Here is a 19,355-nt window from a genome sequence, read left to right as displayed (position 1 = left end):
AGGATCAAGAGAGGCAGGTTTTCTTGTGAGTAGACTGGGTGAACAATGGGGAAAATGAGAAATGAGAGAAAGGTAGGGAACTGTACCCTGGAGGGCCTTGTAAAGACTTTTTTGCTTTTACCTGGAGTAAAATAGAAAAGCTAATGACGTCACCTGAACAGAATCACTCTGGCTGTTGTGATACGATGAGAAAGCCAAGGAAGGAAGAGGTTAGGGCCATTAGGAGGCTACCATAATAATCCAGGAAAGAGATAAGGGCAGCTTGAATAAAGATGGCAGAAGAGGTAGTGAGAATTGGTTAGATTCTAGTTATATTTTAAAGGTAGAGCTGACTGGTTGGATGAAAGAGGTAAGCTACAGATAATTACAAGGTTTTTGTCTTGAGAAAGTAAGATGGAAGTAGCATTTATTAAATTTTTAGAAGACTGTAGAAAAATCAGATTTGGGACAATCCAAATCTCAGTTTTGGACACATTAAGTTCGAGAAACCTACTAGACATGCAAAAGGAGAAGCTGGAGTTTGAGGGGTATGGGAGGTTGTCTTGACATATAAACTTGGAATTAGGCAGACTACAGATGACAGTTCAAGTTATGAGGTTAGATGAGATCACCAAGGTGACAGAAGTACTTCATTGAGAGATCTAAAGATTAAGTCCTGGGGAATGCCAACGTTTAACTATTATCAGAATCTCAACATACCTCCATATGAATTTCTTAAATCTTACCATATAGAAATCCTAGAATGTCAAGGTTAGAAGACTAATTTAAAACATTATTTAGCTGTTTACATTTAAAATTGGGAAGGGGCTATATAATGTTTGACTTTGGTTCTACAAAGCCTAGAAGGTGTAGGAAGAAAAATTGTTACTCTATAGTAGCACCCTTCTCCTGAGCTGTGGAGCATGGTTTCGGAAACATGCCACAGGAAGACAGACCTCTGTTGAGTAACAATAAGAAAGTCCGTATTTTTTTCAGGTTGTGCCACTATGCCAAGGGATGAGCCAGAGCCTCCCAAATTATGAAATGATTGACAAAAGTTGGGGTCACATGGATCCTTGTAATTTAATTCCAATTTTGTTATGAAATTAAGAGATACTATAGGTTCTCAACACTTTCTTGTTCAGTGTGACTTTAATAAAAATGGATAATTATTTGTACAATTGCTTATCCATTGACTTTCATTTTTAATTCTTTTCATAAATCTTCCTTTGAACGATGTGAACAGTTACCATTTGATAAAACATCAATACTAAAAGCATCCTTTGATCCAAGACAATTCTTTCATTTTGCAGATAGGAAAATGAGGAACAGAAGGGGTTAAATACATCAGTATGTTTCTGTGCATCATATTTCCAAATGTCATAGTAATAATATCCATTGTTTTATAATAATACTGTCCAAATATTATCTGTGAAACAATTTTAAGCTAAAGAACAAAAGGGCTCTAATGTGTTAAAATGACTGCTAATATTGATAGAAGAAAAGCTGAACGATACAATGTTATATAAACTGAGCTTTTGAATCTTGATAATCCCTTGGAGGGTACAGAAATTTTCTACATGAAAATCTAAAACTAACCACTGAGACTACCAGAGAATAAGTTTCAGAACCCCCATTAAGTAAGAAATGGAAAATGTATATATTTCTTGGGTTAGAAAATATTTACATCTTGAAATATGCCTTATTTTTCTAGCTATTCCAGAAATTACACTCAAATACAATAGAATTTAATAATTAACAGAAAAAAAGGGTTAGTAGAAATTAATCTATTGAATATTTGTATAATCTAAATCTGACAATTGTTGGAATATTAAAAAAGATAGGGAAATGAAAAAGGGGCAATCATATGTGATATAATCAAAGATAAAACAGAAGAATTATAATCCAAAAAGCTATCTGAATACTCATTTTGTAGCTTAAAATCCATTACTCTACCCATGTCTTAAAAATTTTGGGTGGGGTGTGGGGATAGTAAGAATGAGGGAATGGAAAGAAGAGAGAGGAATGAAATAGAAGGAAGATATCTAGAATGGTCAGAGTGACACTGGGAAAACTCCACCTCTAACCTCCATTATAGTGAAGCCTCTTTAGACTTGGCATCCTTACCTAAAGGGGGAAAATTAGAGAAAGAGTATATACCCAGGACACATTAGAAAAGAACGTTAGGCAAAGAAACCATGGAAGTGATTGTGGGTTCTGGTAGACAGTCAGTGTTTAAAAGAAACAGATTTAGAGATATGTTGGCTGGAGCATTGAAAAGTAAGCAAAAACCTCCCTACTGAGTCATGGAAGTTTGAGAACCTTACCTTAGTCCTTCTTTACTCCAACATGGATACATACATGATACCTTACACTTGGATAGCACTTGTCATCAAAGCATTTCCGTGAACGCTGCTTCATCTGACAGAGTACCCAAATGCCTATTGTTCTTCTGGGAAGATACTGAGTATCAGCTGTTAGGCAACAGGTGAAGGAGTGAGGGGGATCAAAGAGAAACCTAAATGTAAGTGTCCACAGTCTCACTAAAACCAAGGTTTAACACACATGTTGAATATTACTACTGAGAATTGGTATAGCACTTTATATTTTTCAAAGCCTTTTCGTGACATCATTTGGAATGGTCTTAAGCAAGCAACTAAACTCTGGGAGATATAGTTCATTAGAGGTGAGGATTTCTAGTAAAATAACCTAACATTTACAACTATATTATTTGTCTTAAATTAATCACGTGATTTGCTAGACCTACGTACTGGGGACAACTACAGGTAGGAAAAGTCTTAATGCAAGAAATATATCCAAGAGAGAACAGAACTCTGTTGCACTCAAACTTTATGCTGTGATTAGTTTTCAAAATAACCAAATCAATAACTTTCTGTAAATTGCTAGCCCAAAGGTGGTTCTGTTGTGGATATTTCTGAGTTTGGGCAGATGAAATAGACCAATAAGATAATTAAAACTCTTTTTATATATGAATCAAAGCCTTCATAGGCATAGGATTTCCTTCTCTTCCTTAATGGAAAATGAGCCAGCCAGAAACACCAGTGGATCTGAGAAAGAAATCCAGCATGTAAAGACAGTGAACACTGGGGCCAACCCCACGGCCGAGTGGTTAAGTTCGCACGCTGCACTTCGGCGGCCCAGGGCTTCGCTGGTTCGGATCCTGGGCACAGACATGGCACCATTCATCAAGCCGTGCTGAGGTGGCATCCCACATAGCACAACCAGAGGCACTCACAACTAGAATATACAACTATATACTGGGGGGCTTTGGGGAGAAGAAGAAGAAGAAAAAACAACAACAAAAAAATTGGCAATAGATGTTAGCTCAGGTGCCAATCTTTAAAAAAAAAAAAAAAGACAGTGAACATTAAGGTAACAACTAGAGCTGTGTGGCAAGAACACAATATGCTGACTCATCCAGGCAAGGCCACTGGGCAACCGTATTTGTACAGTGAAATAAGTAAAATCCAGAGCGAATTATTTCTTTGACAGATGCAGACTGAGCTGTTTATGTTAAAGAAAGTTGGGCAATAAACAACAAACATGCCAGTCTAATGTTGAGTGAATGTGAGAATGTTCTCCACATAGTATGTAAAATAGATATAACTAAGAAAAAGTATAGCTGCACTGCAAAAAAAAAAAAAAAAGGTCTCAAGTTTAATAAATCTTCTCTCTGGCTAGCCAACATGTCATTATTTTTTATGTCTTGATTTTTTCTTTTTACATTTAAAATGGTCAAATAGGCCATAATTCTGGAATAAATTCTAAAGCTTTAATGAGCATGTCAACTTAAATGAAAATGCAATTCAGGGTTGAATATAGGATATACATTTATTAACAGTGAAAAAGCATTTACCCAAAGTGAATGTTACAAAACACAGAGTACCTGCACAGTCTGGCGAGCTCACTATTTTAGGCATTATTTCAACCTATGTAGGGTTCTCTCTCACTCATTTTGACCTTTCCTCCCTCTTTTATTTCTAACCAGATTTTTAACTTAAAAATTAAGACAAACAGGAATATTTAATTCCCTTTAGCAACAGTTAAGGAAAAATATATTAAAGTTATCTGCTCTCAAGCTTTAGGTATTTTAAAACTAAATTATCTACTCAAATAGAAAACAACAGACTAGATTACAGCAGCTATAACACAAGTCAAATAAGCAAGTTGATAAGGTTCATAGACTACAGTGATAACTAAGACGTAAGTACAATTCTTCCACTGTATAGATCTTTAATAAGCATGCGGAGGGGGGAGAGAGAGAGAGACAGTTGTAATATGTAAGGCTTGGCTTGAATACCAAAATGAAGTTTTCCCCTCTTCCTGTTCAGAGTCTAGAAAACAAATACAGAGCTTGAGTATACATATAATGTAACTTATTATTTCAGTTTCTCTGAAGTCAGGCCAACTGGATAAGAATTCCTGATTCTGGAATGACAGTTTTCTGAATAGGTTTTATTGAAGTTGGAGATATATGTTTCGCATAATTTAAATTAAGTAGCAATACAGTAAATGTCCTCATAGGGAAATCTTCATTTAATAATTATTAATGTTCTGATTGGCCATTATAGTTTTACACTGAAGTATCAGGCAAGAAAGGATTTTAAAGGAATACCAACCAAATTCTTTTCTTAAGGGGTATTTCAGCCAATTGTTAACAAACTTGAAAAACTACTTGAAACTAATTCTTCATATTTTATTCAAGGAAAAAATCTGTAAGGTTGTCTTAATTGTTAACTAGCTCTGTGAAGCCTTCCTGGGTATATGAGAAGTTTGGGGTCTAAAGGTAAATCACCTTTAAGAGCTGATTTACTTAGTGATGAAGAAATTGCATACATTTTCTTTAATACCCTCTCTCACTACACACAGAAGCAACTGCTATGTTTTGGTCTTAAACTATCAGCTCAAAAGGCAAGTTTATCCAGAGACATACAGAACCTTAACGTTCTGGTACATAAAATTTAGTTCTATTAATCCCTACTTGAAAGAGTTTGGTTTTTCATTTAAAATTAGTCACAATGTTACTTGTCTGTGCAGGGATACTCCCTAATTATATAAAACTTACTATTTTATTTTTGGACTGCAGCAACATAGACAGGAATTGACTTCTGGAAAATATTTATCTAATAGATAATTATGTAAGTTCTAGGTACTAAGGACATGTGTTCTAAACTTATCCAATTTGAATAGAATATTAATATATATTCTATAATAACTTCACAGATATCCTGGATACCTTTATAACCTGCCCTATTCTTGCACAGGAGTAAGATATGCAGGTATCTAAAAGACTTTAGACCCAATAGCAGCAACACTGGCATTATTTGGAAGCCTGGCCTAATGGCTGGACGTTATAATAAATAGCATATTTCTCTCTTGACCATTCAAGACTTGACTCTTCTCAATAGCCTAATTATACAGAACAGTGACTTGCTGTATAGAATTCAACATAATTTCCAAAAGAGATACTTTACAGATAAGTCCAAACTTTATTTAAAACTACATTTTAAATTTAACGTTACCAAACATCACAATGGGGGAAAAAATTAAGACCAAAAAACAAAAGAAAGAAAAGAAAAAACCTCACAGTGTATCAAGGCTTGAATCTGTCCAGAATTCAGTTTCTGATGTTTTTAAACTGCCATGGGCAGAAATTAGCACACCTATCAAAAATGCAGTGTCAAACTAATTTACATTTTATACAGATCAAAACAGATGTTTATTTAGTGCCATTTTCATATATGCATTGACTACGTAAAGAGAGAGTCAGATGAGCCTCTGAAAGACATCTCATACACTTTGGGCTCCCACTGTTTCTGAAAAACAGAATAATAATTAATGCCTTATAAAGTACTTAATTATTGAATTAAGACATTACTTACTAGAATTTACTTTAATATTGTTCTCTTCCATTAAAAGTTTTACTTTTAATATAAAGTTAATACAATGGAAATACTAATTCAGTTTGCTACAGTAATTCCCTGATAACACACAGTAAGAGTTTACAAAGAATAGGTGAGGGTTTCAATTTAAGACGGCAGACTAAACAGATATTTCTTGTCTCTCACAAAACCCCACTAGAACTAAATGATAAGAACTACAAAAATGAATAAATCCAGAACAACAAAAGAAAAGTGGTTGTAAGAGAACAGAGCATAAGAGAGATCAACAAATTCCCAGACTGCTCAAAGCAGATGGAGGCATAGTGAAAGAGTGGAGGAAGATGCAGCCTACACACACTACGAAAGGCAGCAGTGGAGATGGGTATCAGCTGAGTTTCTAACAAGCAGAACTGGGATGAAGACTGGGAAATTAATTGAAGGTTTGATACTTGGTCTGCCCTTCTCTTCACCCCATTTCTAGGAAAAAATAAATAAACAAAAAATTTTAAATGATTTTAATCAATTGATGAATTGATAGAGAACAAAAAGAAAATCCTATGACCTTGACACAAGAAATGTTTTCCTCTGAGTGGCCCAGGGGTGCTATTAGACCCATAAAGAAAGAAATCTGGGACTATCACTTGGCTCTGCGATGAATCATATTTATACAGGATCATCTTCAGAAAAAGTATAGAAGATTAATTATTATAGTTACAAAAACAAAATGTGTGTTTACTTTAAAAACCTTAATGTAAGAATATGAGTAAAACTGCACAGAGGCAGATGGAAAAGGGGAGTGTGGTAGTTAGCTGGGTAATGACCAAAGTTGATGGAACTAGAAAATATATATATTTAAAATAAGGTAATAAACAGAAAAAACAAAAATAATATGAATGCTAAAAGGAGAGGTAGGTCTAAATGCTCACTTTTCATAGGGGAGATAAGAGATATTATCTGAATTTTTAAAATTAAGGAAAATTATAAGAACATTATTTAGAGATAGAGAAGGTCTCCTCCAAAAGAACTAAAAACCAATGATTAAAAGAAACGGGTTCTTGCTAATTATCATTAACTCTTTTGTACCTTTCTCACCTTTTGTAAACTTTCTTAAACCATGTACATATAGTACTTCGCTAAAACTGAAGATTTTAAAAATGGAAAAAAAAAATCTGATAATACCATTTTATAAATTAGGCGACTAAAATTTGTACAGAATTGCTTCCTTCCCAATGTCTGGCTTAAATCTTCCAAGTACTAGTAGTGCATTTAAAAAACAAAATGGTAGTATCAAGATTCAGCAATTTTTCAGTATGATATGATTAAAATTGATAACTCTTACCAGGTTCTTTTAGTGTCTGAGAATTCCCAGCTAACTCTTCAGTCTGCATTTCACATATTTCACCAGATAAATGGTTTCTCTGTTCTTCTTCCACCATTTTCTTCCTTAGATCTGCCTTTGGAATGAAAATAAACAATACAAAATCAGTCTTCATCTTAATATTTGTTATATAAAGACAAGCTTAATTAAGGAGAACCAAATACCTCCGAATATATTGTCAGTTTAAGTGGTAAATCTTCAACTTTCACAAAGTCTTCTTCATCAGATTTCTGACTTATGTTACCAGATTCTGCTTCCTGTAAGATAAACAAATTATATTTAATGAAAGCAATCCACTCTATCTTTAGATTGCCTAAACCAAACCAATTGCCCAAATCAAACCCCTGGACTAATTTAAACCAAAGGCATCCACACTAAGAGAGAAAGTGGTTTCTTACATATAAGTATACAACAGTAGTTCTACCAAATTTGGTTTTCTTCTATATTCAGCTCTATGAATAAAACAGAAATCTAGAGTTCACAGGAAGGGCTACATACTTGCAGCTGTGGGCATACTGTTGAGCTTTTCTGCTCCCATTTTATAAAACAAAGAGCCAGTTTATACAGATTAAAGGAAGAAATAGTAATTATACTGAGGGCTAAAATAATTAGAACTCATTTCTTGATATGTTTACAGAATGCATCAAGCTGTATCCAGCACAATATAAGTAAACATTTACAGACTTTCAACATCAACTTTGTGGATGTTCTCGCAACATTTCCCACTCATCTCTCTCTCATTCAGCTCAAATTGTGTATTTATGTGATAATGGAGCTTCCTAACATAGCTTCCTTGAGAACATATCTTATATAGTCATCAGATTCATCTTCAAAAACCATGACTTTGACCATTCCACTTTCTTGGGCAAAAACCTTCAGTATCGTCCCCTGCCTAAAATTAAAATTCAAGACCCTCTATAACCTAACTTCAAGTTAATTTCAATTGAATGCCTCCATAACAACTCTAAGCACTCACCAAATGATAATAAGAATAAATCTAACAGGTAACTTTCAGAGTTTTAAATGCATAATTTTATAGATAGTGAAGTAAACAAAACAATTAAAAAAGTTACTCTTTATACTGTTTTTGAAACATTATAAGCCCCCTTTCTGAGAAATTATGAAATCACAATTGTAAATATATCTTTAGGAAGAAAATTGATGTTAATTAAAAAAATATGTGAAACATATTCCTTAGGCCTAAGTACATTGTTACAAGTAAAGTATATAAAACATACACAACCCAAGGATCCAAAAAATAACCTACTCGCTATAAAATTAAATTGAAAAAAAGGTCCAGAGTAAAACTAAACTTACCTTCTTACATAAGCTCAGATATGCTAGCATATGTTTCGATCATTCACTGTATAGATAAGGACACTACTGCTGTCAAATTATTTTATTTCCCATCCCAAGTATAAACCTTCAGGTTTATTAAAGATTTACGCAATGCTCTAAGTAGCTGAGTGTGGAGCATGGGTAGTGTGAGAGATTAATGATGATTCACGTATCATTATCCCTTCAGATCTGAAACTGAAATCAACTCTCTCAAGGTTGCCACCTAAAACTCATCACCTTGGTTGTCAAAATTATAAAATGTAGAACAGCTTTTAGGCTTTGAGAGGGTAGTCTTAATTCACTATCATCTTTCTGTTCAAGTTTGAATAAGAAATAAAAATGTTCCAACAGTTTCTAAAGATAAACACAAAGCAGAGTTGTGTTTATGTGCTGAAAATGTTAATCTGAAAATGAAGAAATATGCACAGAGATGAAATGCAAAAATATTTAGTAATGTAAATGATACATACATAGTCATTGACTAACACTGGAGATTCAGTATCAGGACTTCCAGCCAGAGAGCTTTCAGGAGTTTCCTGAGCAGATTTAACTTCTTTGACTCTAGGCACCAGGGTTTCAATTTCAGTTAAAGGTAATGGCAAAGGATTGGGCTGTTTAGATGAGTCAGTGGTATTAAGCAAGTCCTTTTGGACAGTGCTATTTGGAGGTTGCTCATTTTCCAAGATATTGAGGTAACAGGGTTTCACAGGAGTGCTGTCTTGGTCATCTGTCATCAAAAAAGAAAGTTTCAACAGTAGTGTAATGCAACAGTTGTTAAATTTTACTATTACGCCAAATGAAGACAACGTGTATAAATAAGTAATCAAGACATTTAAGACTCAAAGGAAAAGGCAACTACAATGGTTCCCAAATTTGGTTGATCAGATTCATCTGGGGATGTTTTAAAAATGACATTTCTAAAATCCACCATTTTCAGGATAAGGCCCAGGAATGGAAATTTTTTTTTAAAAAAAGCCACATTTATAAAGATGTCTTCCTTGTGGAATTTTTCTGTTTAAATATTTGTCAACTTTTCTTTAATGTCTGTTTGCAGAAACAACGCCCTCTTGTTTTCTACAGTTTTCAGGGGGAGAATAAAGAGATACACTAGGTCCAAAATACCTTCAAACTTACATTAGTTAAGAATTCAGACTTTTTAAGTTTTTAAGCACATACAAAGCACTTTAGATAATCTTCAAGTTGAACACTTATTATATTTCTTACCTTTACTAGTAGAGGGTTCTTGTTCTGATGGGACATTTTTGCTTTCTGCTGATTTTTCAAAGTCATGTTGTAGAACCTAGAAGAAAAAAGAGATGTCTTAACAGCAGGGCCTAAAATATATGGTCACTATATAGGAGATGGTTGCTAGGTGTGTGGCTGTTGTCCAACCTGAGATCTTCATACAAGCGAATTTAAAAATATCTTGTAAAAGTATTTCAAGAAGGACACTGTGTGTGCAATTTCAAGATGGCTAAGTAAAAAGGTTTCCTTTTTTTCTTTTCTTTCTTTTCTTGTTTTTTTTTGCTGAGGAAGATTCACTCTGAGCTAACATCCACTCCCAATCTTCCTCTTTTTGTATGGAGCCACCATCACAGCATGGCCACTGACAGACAAGTTGTGCAGATCTGTGTCCAGGAACAGGACCTGGGCTGCCAAAGCAGAGTGCATGGAACTTAACCACTAAGCTGTGGCGGCTGGCCCTTCCTTTTCTTCTTAAATAACCTCAAACTAATATGGAGAATTGGAATATTATGCATTCCACTCTTTTTTATTATTTCTTTCAGATCAGACTCTATCGTAAATGAAACTTACATCTGTTTATATGTAGACACTAAGCGAATGGAAGAGGAACTGACCAGGAAGGGAGAAAGATAAACAAAGCTAAGTGCCTTCAGCAGAAGAAAAGAACAAAAACTGAGATTCACTCAGAATTATGAAGTGCTAGATTCTAGGATGGAAGGAGTACGGTGGTGGGGTGGGAGCTGGTGATGAAAAAGAGGGTGGTGGTGGTGGTGGTGGTGGCTGAAGCTGTTTAAATATAATGTGGACACCTACATTCCCTCCCCCAACGTCAACAAAAAATGGGAGATTATATTTTGGAGAAAGTGAATTAGTAAGTCTCAGGTTTAGGGGCCACTAGGGGTAGGGGTGTGGTGTGGAAAGCACAAAAGAGAACAGGGTAAGGTGTCATAGTGAAAACAGAAGGATTTAGTGCAAGACTGTAATAATGATGGGACCCTCAGCCCCATCCCTACATTTAATTCCAGAATACTAGCAACCAATGAAGCATACTCTCAGGTAGGAGGAGACTCAAGGACCCTTCTTTGGAGAAACTAAAACACTCCAGAGAAAAGACTTAATAGGTACTGATTTTTGGGGATTTCTATCAAAAAGCTAACTGTCTACCCAATTGCCCTACAGTGAAGCCCAAAAGAACCCTGACCCGTTTTTTGGTATATGGTTCAATATAAACATTGAAGGTAGAGCAAACATTTGAAGAAAGCCTTCAGATGGATAAAAGAAAATGATAATGCTTCCATGAAGTATAGGGTACTGTAAAAAAGTAATGATCAGGAAAACAAAGTCTTTAGAAATTAAAAATATGACAGCTGAAATAAAAATAATTTCATATAAGTGTTAAGGTCAAAGAAATCTCCCAGAAAGTAAAACAAAAAGAGCAATGGGACAATAAGAGAAACAGAGGAGAAAATTAGAAGATCAACCCAGGAAGGTTAATAATGTCTGATAATATTAATTCTAGAAGGAAAGGAAAGAGAAAATGGTGGGAAAGAAATAAAGAAAATAAAAGAAAATTTACCAAACAGAAGGACATGATATAGATTGAAAAGACCTCAAGTACCCTGGACAGTCAGGAGTCGCTTCACGATGAAGTTAGTTCTGAGAAATGGATCGTTAGGCAATTTCGTCATTGTGTAAACATCACAGAGTGTACTTACATAAACCTAGATGGTATAGCCTACTACATACCTAGGCTATATGGTACTAATCTTATGAGACCACTGTCATATCTGCTGGTCTGCCATTGACCAAAACATAGTTATATGGTGCATGACTGTACGTGTGAATGAAAAAAGACTCGCAACAATGTGTATCATTGTAAAATCTCAGAACTCCAAGGGGAAAGGTTCTGGAGTGGGAAAGAAAAAAGATATATACAAAGGATCAGAACTAAGAAAGGCATTGAGCTTCTCAACAGCAACGTTGAAAACTACAAGACAAAGAAACAGTGCTTTCAAAGATCTGAGGGAAAATGATTTTCAACATGGAAGAATTAAGATTTTCTTAGACATATAAAGTCTCAAAATCTTAAAGTTACTGGAAGATGTACTCCACAAAAATGAGGTAATAAGCCAAGAAGACAAAGATTGGATTCCAGACACAGAGATCTAATTAAGAATGACAAAGAGGATTCCCAGGCTCGGTCCAAAGAGCCAAACCTAGAATGGAGCAGGAGAGGGGAGTGCTTCAGGAAGGACAACAATGAAAAAAACCAGTTGATGTACAAAATTTTACTGGGAGGTTTCTACAGCTCTTGGAGGGCACAGCAAAGACCTGGGTATATGTTCAAAGAAAATTAAGTAAATAAAAAATTGAGATGACTATTAAATTCAGATGAAAAAATGTATAAGACTAAGCAATCAACAATATTTGCTTAGCTCAGCAGTCAGTAATATTTATTAAATATAGATTTAACCAAAACATATAATTAAATGAGAAGGAGTTCTAAGTGACCTAAAAATCTTCAGCCTACTGTAATAGGAAGTCCACAGATAACGTCTAATACATAAGTGAGTAAATAAGTACACACTTACATATTATTTAGAAATATGGCAGTAAATAGCATAAGAAATCATACAAAGTGTTGCCTCTGGGATAGGATGAGATGGAGGTAGGAAAGGGAATTATTTTATTTTGTTACATACTATTTCCATACATGACTAGGAAAAATATAAAGATAAATTAAATTTAAAGATCTTCTGAAGTAATCGCATAATTTTTAGGACTTGGTAGGAAAAAAAAAAGATTACAGTGCTTTAAATTTAAGCACTGATCAACACAAAAATAAACTATTGTTTCACATTTCAATAAGGATATTAAAAAGGTTTGTATTCATGAAAATGAGAATGGGGAAGCTGTAAATTTGGACATCTTTAAAAAGGATCCACTTTTAGTAGTTAAAATAAGACTGGTGGAAGATGTGTTAGTCCACACCGGAATACCTGATCATCATGTTCATTTTCTTCTGTAGTTTCAGTGTTAGCCTGAAGCGAAGTCTGGACATCTACAGGTCCCTCTTCAAATTCTTCTATTTCTTCATCTTCATTCTCATCTTCTCCACTTCCATAATTAGTCAAAGCCTGAGTTTCAGCTTTGGACAAATCTAAGTTGATTAATATACAATTTTTAGTAAATTTTCAGCACTTAATAGTTGCCATTTGTTGCATTCCTGCATTGTGCAAGTGCTTTACATACAATATCTGAAATCTTCAAAACAGTAAGTACTAGAAAACCGTGGTGCAGAAAAGACAGGTAATTTAGTCAGGGTCATACTGGAATGTAAATTCAGAGTTGTGTGACACCTAATTCTATATGCATTACACTCCACCAACCTGTTTCAATAAGTGATATATAAAGATCTAATGTATAAACCTAGCAGAGAGCCTTTAAACTTACTAATAGACACTGGACATTCTTCACTTTCTTCATCTTCCTCTTGATCAGAAACATCAGATCTCACATTTTTGGGACCATCACCATCATATACCTCAGAAGTCTGAGTCTGCTTAACTGTCTCAGTCTCATCCTTGTCCTAGCCACAAATAAATTTGAGTAATTAATTCCTTGGAGTACATTTTTAAAAGGTATATAGTAAGTCTATCATAGAAATTAATAATAGTCATCACCTAATAAAAAATACAAAGAAGCATTTTTGACAGTTTAGTTTTTTGGGGATTTTTTTGGCGAGGAGGATTGGCCCTGAACTAGTATCTGTTGCCCATCTTCCTCTTTTTGCTTGAGGAAGATTGTCACTGAGCTAACATCTGTACCCATCTTCCTCCATTTTCTATGTGAGATGCCGCCACACAGGGCCAGCCCCATAGTTTTGCTTTTAAAAGAAAATAAAGGTTTGTCAGAAGGACATTTGATGATATAGTTTGCTCTCAAAGATTAAAGCTGTTAAAATTATTTAACCTTTTGTTTCAAAAGCATTATTTGTAGGCACAAATTAATTAGCACATACTTTGTCTTCATCATCAATTTCTCCAGCAGGTGAGCCATGATCTCCTTCAAGAATCCTTTTGGCCTATAAGCAAATCAATTAACCAGAATTTAGGGGTAACCTCTCAGCATTACATTTAGGCATTCAGTTAACTTTGACAAATGCTACATTTTTTGACCATTATCCAAAGAGTTAAATGCTTTCTTAGAAATGTAAATTCAACTCTTTTATTTAAATCTTTTAAATTAACAAAACAAAAAGCCACACTGCCTACCTGTTATCTTCTTGGATATATATGAGGGATCTCAAACTTACTAAATTCAAAACAAAATTCTTGATTCCCTTCCTTCCAAAACCCGTCTTCCTTCAGTCTTCTCAATCTCAGTAAACAGTCCTTTGTATTCACCCAAATGCACAAGTCAGAAAACTAGGAACCAACCTGTGCTTTGCTTTTATTATCCACATCTAAACCATTAGAATGCCTTACTGACTCAGTCATCAAAATGTACCTGTGGTTGCACACTCAAAGCTAAGACACATCATTTCCTACCTGGACTCTTGCAATAGCCTTACAACTGGGCTCTCTGTTTTCTCTCTCTACTCTCCTACAACTCCTGTTCAGTAGACAAATCTTTTAAAGTGTGCGTGAGAGCATGTCGCTCCTCTATTTCAAACTTTCCCATGGGTTTCCATCACGCTTAGAACAAAAGAAAATATAAGGTCCTTATCACAGTTTCTAAGGTCCCACAATTTGGCCTTATCTACCTCTGTGACCATATCTCCTACACTCTCACTTAGTTCATGTAATGGGTTCCTGCCTCCCTGGCCCTCTCTATTCTCCAAACTGCTCAGTCCGGCCTTAGAGTCTTTACATTAACCATTCTGCCTGGAATGCTGTTCCCTTTCATCTTCACTGTAAACAACTTCTTGTCTTTCAGTCTTTAGCTTGTATTTCACCCCCTCAAACAGCCTCGTGAGACTGCTCTAAAGTAGCCCTTCCGATCATTTATTATGGTATTCTATTTTCTTTAAGCTCTTAGCAATGGCTGGAATGATATGAAACTTATTTATGTCTAGAATAAAAACATTGTGAAAAGTGTGAAATAGATGCCTTGACATTATCTACTTTAGATTTCAGGAAGAAGGGTTATCTTTTTCTGTTTTGGATCTTGACCTGCCTTCCTTCTCATGATTAGAGAATGTCTAGGAAAAAGCCTCCTGGTGTGCCCCAATTTGGGGGGCAAACACCCTACCCAATTTCATATGCGATCAAGACTAATTTAACAGGATATAAGAAGCTACATGGATGTGCAATCAAAGTCCTAACTAATATATAAGCATGTGTGTTGGCTGGGGTGATAAATATTCCTGGAGAATCTACTGAGGTTGGCAATAGCCACGGCAGGCAGCTCAAGGATTGGATTCCAGTCCTCCTCTGTTAAAGGAGACCTGAGTAAGTGACAATAATGTGAATTGGATATCTGACAATTCCTGTCTGCGTTCCTGATTTTTAGCCACTGCTATTACTCCTGAGATTCAGTATGTGGCTAATACACACACTGATTTATAAACTGATTAACTGATATTACTAAAAAGAAATACTTTGGCTGAGGTCAAGTATGATTTTAGTTATTAATAATGATCAAGGAACTATATTTATATGCTAATTATTACTCCTAAAATCAAAATGAATGTTATTTACCTCTTTGGCATAAGACTGTATCACTCCAGCTGCTTCTATTTTCCTTTTGCATCTCTGTTTAACAGTTATACTATTATTATCCAAATCTTGCATGAGCTTAAAGAAGGCCAATTCATTAAACAACACTTCAGATATTTCTACAAGAAGATCTTCTCCACAGTCTTTCAGTTTTCTGCCAGCAAATTTTGCCAGTGAATCCTATTCAAAGATAAACCAAATAACTTCAAGATTATATTAAACTTCAGTTGTGAGTAGAAGAATACAGACGATTAACAGGTTTAAATTATAATATTCACCTAAGGAAAAACCTTTTTTTTTTTACTTTTTAGTAGTGAAAAACTTAAAACTACTGGCTAAGATTCTTAATAATGTTAATATTACTCAAGAATACTACTAACTAGGAATCTTGCTAGTCCTGCTTAAAGAGTAAACAGAAGGAGAAGAAAAGAACATGCGGCCGTCCATAGATTTAGTCCCTACTTAACATAACTTCTGGGCACAAATGAATAAGACAGGGGAGTCCTAATCCCAAAAGAGTTCCCACACAGTACTGAGGATACATATATACTAGAAGTCGAAGTGCCCTGAGAGAGGAAAATACAATCTTCCATGTCTAAGTGATACCATTAGAGCATTTGTCAAGTTTCCCCCACTATATAAGCCGGCCAGTCCTTCTAATTTAAACTTTTTCTTCAGAATCAGTCTAAAACTAAACTCTAGTTCTATTCAAGTTGACATACAGCATCATCAAGTGAACAAGTCTGCTATATTCTACACATTTTTTATAAAAACTGCTTTTATTTTTCTTTCTTCCTAAAAACATGGACTATGCTATTTAGAAAACAGGCCAACAACCATGACGTTTGATGTTCCTCTCTCCCAAAAAACTACCTTATCTAGCACGACCATGGAAAGAAGTATGAATGCTGGTGTCTTGTGAAAAAATTTCATTTCATAAAGTTTCATAAGAAAAAAAGTAGAAGACAGTAATTTAAGCTCTACCTCATGAAAATCTTCAATACTGTGAGCAAGATTTAATGTAAACTAAGTTTTATTTTTCCTGTAGGTGCCCCCTTGGGAAAAAAGCAGTCAGATTTTCTTAGACTTAGGGAAAAAAATATTATTTCCAAGTTAATATTTTGGAATCTGCCCACAATTATATAACAGGCAAAACTGAGGAAGACCTGGACTGCATGATCTTGATAAACAAAATGATTTAAATTATAAACAATTTCTCTTTCAGCCTGATTCTAAAATGCAGTTCTTTCTTTCTGTAGGAATAAGCTAGCCAATTAAATGTATAAAAACACATTTATCTAAAAGTTAACATTTTTAAATAATGCATAACAACACACGTCTTATATTCCTTACAACTTATGTGTTAAGAATTAGATTAAATACAGCCAGGACAATTTAGAACCCATTACTGAATTTATACTTTAGCCTAGGGTTTTAAAAACATGAAGAGACAAAGTGATAGTTCTGTCTCTAAAACCAATTTAAACACAGGAATAGGAAGAAAGGAAAAGTTCTATAGGAAAATTTTCTAATTAAGATGAAAAGAAAAATATATTCTCTAGTTTGGAATGTCTCCTGGGAGGCAAAATCATCCCTTAACATAATTTAAAGTTACTGTTACAGCCTAAAAAGTCTCTAAAATCAAAAGCTGGTTTCTGGCTTGTAAAATTTCCCAGATTGGTAAAAAATTATTTTAGAAAATATCATAGAATACTTTCTAAATATTTCAAACTTAAAATGTTCTTACTGGGTAGGAGAAAAATAAAAACAAAATTTTACCAGAGTTGGGACAGACTCTGGAGATGATCAAGTTAAATGAAGACACAGGCCCTAATACAATGTTCTTTTTAACTAAGTAAAGAAATAACCTAAAAAGTATTAAAATTTCATCTCAAATGGATGTTAGAATGAATATCTACTTGAATAAGTTGTGTGATACCAGAAAATTGAAAAAAAAAGATCCTAACCAGCTGGTACACATTGATAAGTCAACCAAGTACACTCTTACCTGTAAAATACTTCCAAGCTGTTTATGAAAGAACTTTACAAACTCTTTGCTCTCATCATTTTGCTGGGTAAGGGTCAAAACCATGCGTCTTACTGAAGTTAGAAGTTGAGAAGAGCATACTTCATCCATGTGCTCCTGAGAAAAACCCTAGTTGGTTAGGATATAAACTTATCTATTGCTTAAAAAATATTACTCCACATAATATGAGATTTGATTTTTCTTCCTTCTCAACTTTCAGATGTATGTTTGGAAATATTCGTTCAAAAGAATAACTGCTAAACTCCCACTCAACACACGTTAAGAGGTTTGCAAATTTCGACTCACCATAGCAGCTAATAGCCAGTGGAGGAAACTGGCTGATTAAATACTTTTCATCACTTCCTTTCTGTACCTTCAGGAGATCTACTCATGCCATAGTCTCTGTATTGCCTAACTTCTGATTTGCAGTTCAGTTCATTTTAACTACTCTTAAACCATATTCACCTTCTACAATTTCCTCTCTATAATCTTCTGACTCAGGCTTTCTCTCTCAGCACTCTTGACACCCTGTGCATTGCAGGTTGGTTAGCAGCACTCTGGCCTCTACTCACCAGATGCCAGTAGCACCCTCCCCACTCCCAAGTCCTGACAACTAAAAACATATCTAGACATTAAAAAATGTTTTTAGGGTGAAAATCACCCCCAGTGAGAACCGGTGTCCTAATGTTCTTAACAAGCAAGGATGTAGAAACTACACAATAATCCAATTCATGGTCAACTTTCTGAGATGAGCCCATAAAACATCCCTATCAAGTAACCTCAAGGTTCTAAGCCCTTCTCCTGCCACTAAATTCATTTGGGCAGATCCTCTAACCTTTACTCAGGGTAAGTTTGCATTTTGCATTTTTTTTCCTCTATACAAATGTGTAAAATGAGATGGCCAAACTAGATGATGTCTAAGTTCCCTTAAATCCAAGGATTTAAGCTCATTTTTTATAAAGTCAGGTGTCAAGGCAGGCACTTAAAAAAAAAAAAAAGACACTAGTCCCCTGTCTTCAAGGGATCTCAATCCAGTAGAGGAGTCAGATACAGAAATAGTCAGTCACTACAAGCTATGCACCAGCCAGCAGATGATGCTTTTTAACTACAGGGACTGCTTCTTATTCATCACCTAGCACAGTGGCTAGCTCACAGGAGACGTTCATTACTTCCTGAATAAATAAATATCATTAAAGCAGCACACACTTGGTGCTACATAAGAAGCTGTGGTAGCATATTAGAGGCAACACCACGTATCTCTGAAGAAAGGATATTCAGCCAGGCAGAAAAGAGTGAAGGTATTTTATATTTTCGATACTGACAACTTGTACAAAGGGCTGATATGTGAAAAAGTAATGGCAGGTACGGGAAATGCTGAGTATCTGAAGTGAGTGTACCTGGATGGAGAGTGGTGAGAAATGAAGTTGGAAAGTACACCAGATCCAGTGGTGGAGTCTCTTGAAGGCTAAGGAGTTGGCTTAATAAACATTCACTTCCTGCCTATTGTGACAGGAAGTCTAGGCAAAAGATAAGGACACGAAGTAAGGTTATGCTATTGGAGAGAAGGGAGCAAAACTGACTGCTCTTAGAGGAAAAATTCATTTTGACTCACTGGTGACAGAGAGTAAGACAGGGTCAAGAAGTCTGGCTTAGATGACTGTGTATAATGCCAACATGAACAAAGAAGTTCTATAATCCTACCAAAAGTCAAGATTTAAGTGAAATGAGACATAATAAAATAGTTAAAATCAGATCATTAATTCTCA

General features: G+C 35.0%; 1 protein-coding gene across 50 annotated transcripts in view; it reads right to left on the bottom strand.

Annotated features, from left to right (window-relative positions):
• Positions 1 to 3,812: 3,812 nt before the first annotated feature.
• The window catches only part of PCM1 (pericentriolar material 1), an 85,943-nt gene continuing 70,400 nt past the window's right edge, over positions 3,813 to 19,355 (bottom strand). For 49 of the 50 annotated variants that reach the window (XM_070252894.1, XM_070252903.1, XM_070252927.1 and 46 more), the window contains 10 exons: positions 17,572 to 17,706; positions 15,546 to 15,743; positions 13,865 to 13,927; positions 13,297 to 13,432; positions 12,843 to 13,003; positions 9,823 to 9,898; positions 9,069 to 9,325; positions 7,425 to 7,517; positions 7,222 to 7,336; positions 3,813 to 5,816 (listed from right to left, as the gene is read on the bottom strand). In XM_070252894.1, coding sequence (XP_070108995.1) covers positions 5,791 to 5,816; positions 7,222 to 7,336; positions 7,425 to 7,517; positions 9,069 to 9,325; positions 9,823 to 9,898; positions 12,843 to 13,003; positions 13,297 to 13,432; positions 13,865 to 13,927; positions 15,546 to 15,743; positions 17,572 to 17,706 — 1,260 coding nt within the window. In that variant the 3' untranslated portion in view covers positions 3,813 to 5,790. Of the gene's footprint in view, positions 6,360 to 7,221; positions 7,337 to 7,424; positions 7,518 to 9,068; positions 9,326 to 9,822; positions 9,899 to 12,842; positions 13,004 to 13,296; positions 13,433 to 13,864; positions 13,928 to 15,545; positions 15,744 to 17,571; positions 17,707 to 19,355 lie in introns of all 50 variants that reach the window. The other variant, XM_070252898.1, reaches the window with a different exon arrangement.

This window comes from Equus caballus, chromosome 27, assembly GCF_041296265.1.
Source record: "Equus caballus isolate H_3958 breed thoroughbred chromosome 27, TB-T2T, whole genome shotgun sequence".
Lineage (NCBI taxonomy): Eukaryota > Metazoa > Chordata > Mammalia > Perissodactyla > Equidae > Equus > Equus caballus.
This window is presented reverse-complemented; position numbering and strand designations above follow the sequence as displayed.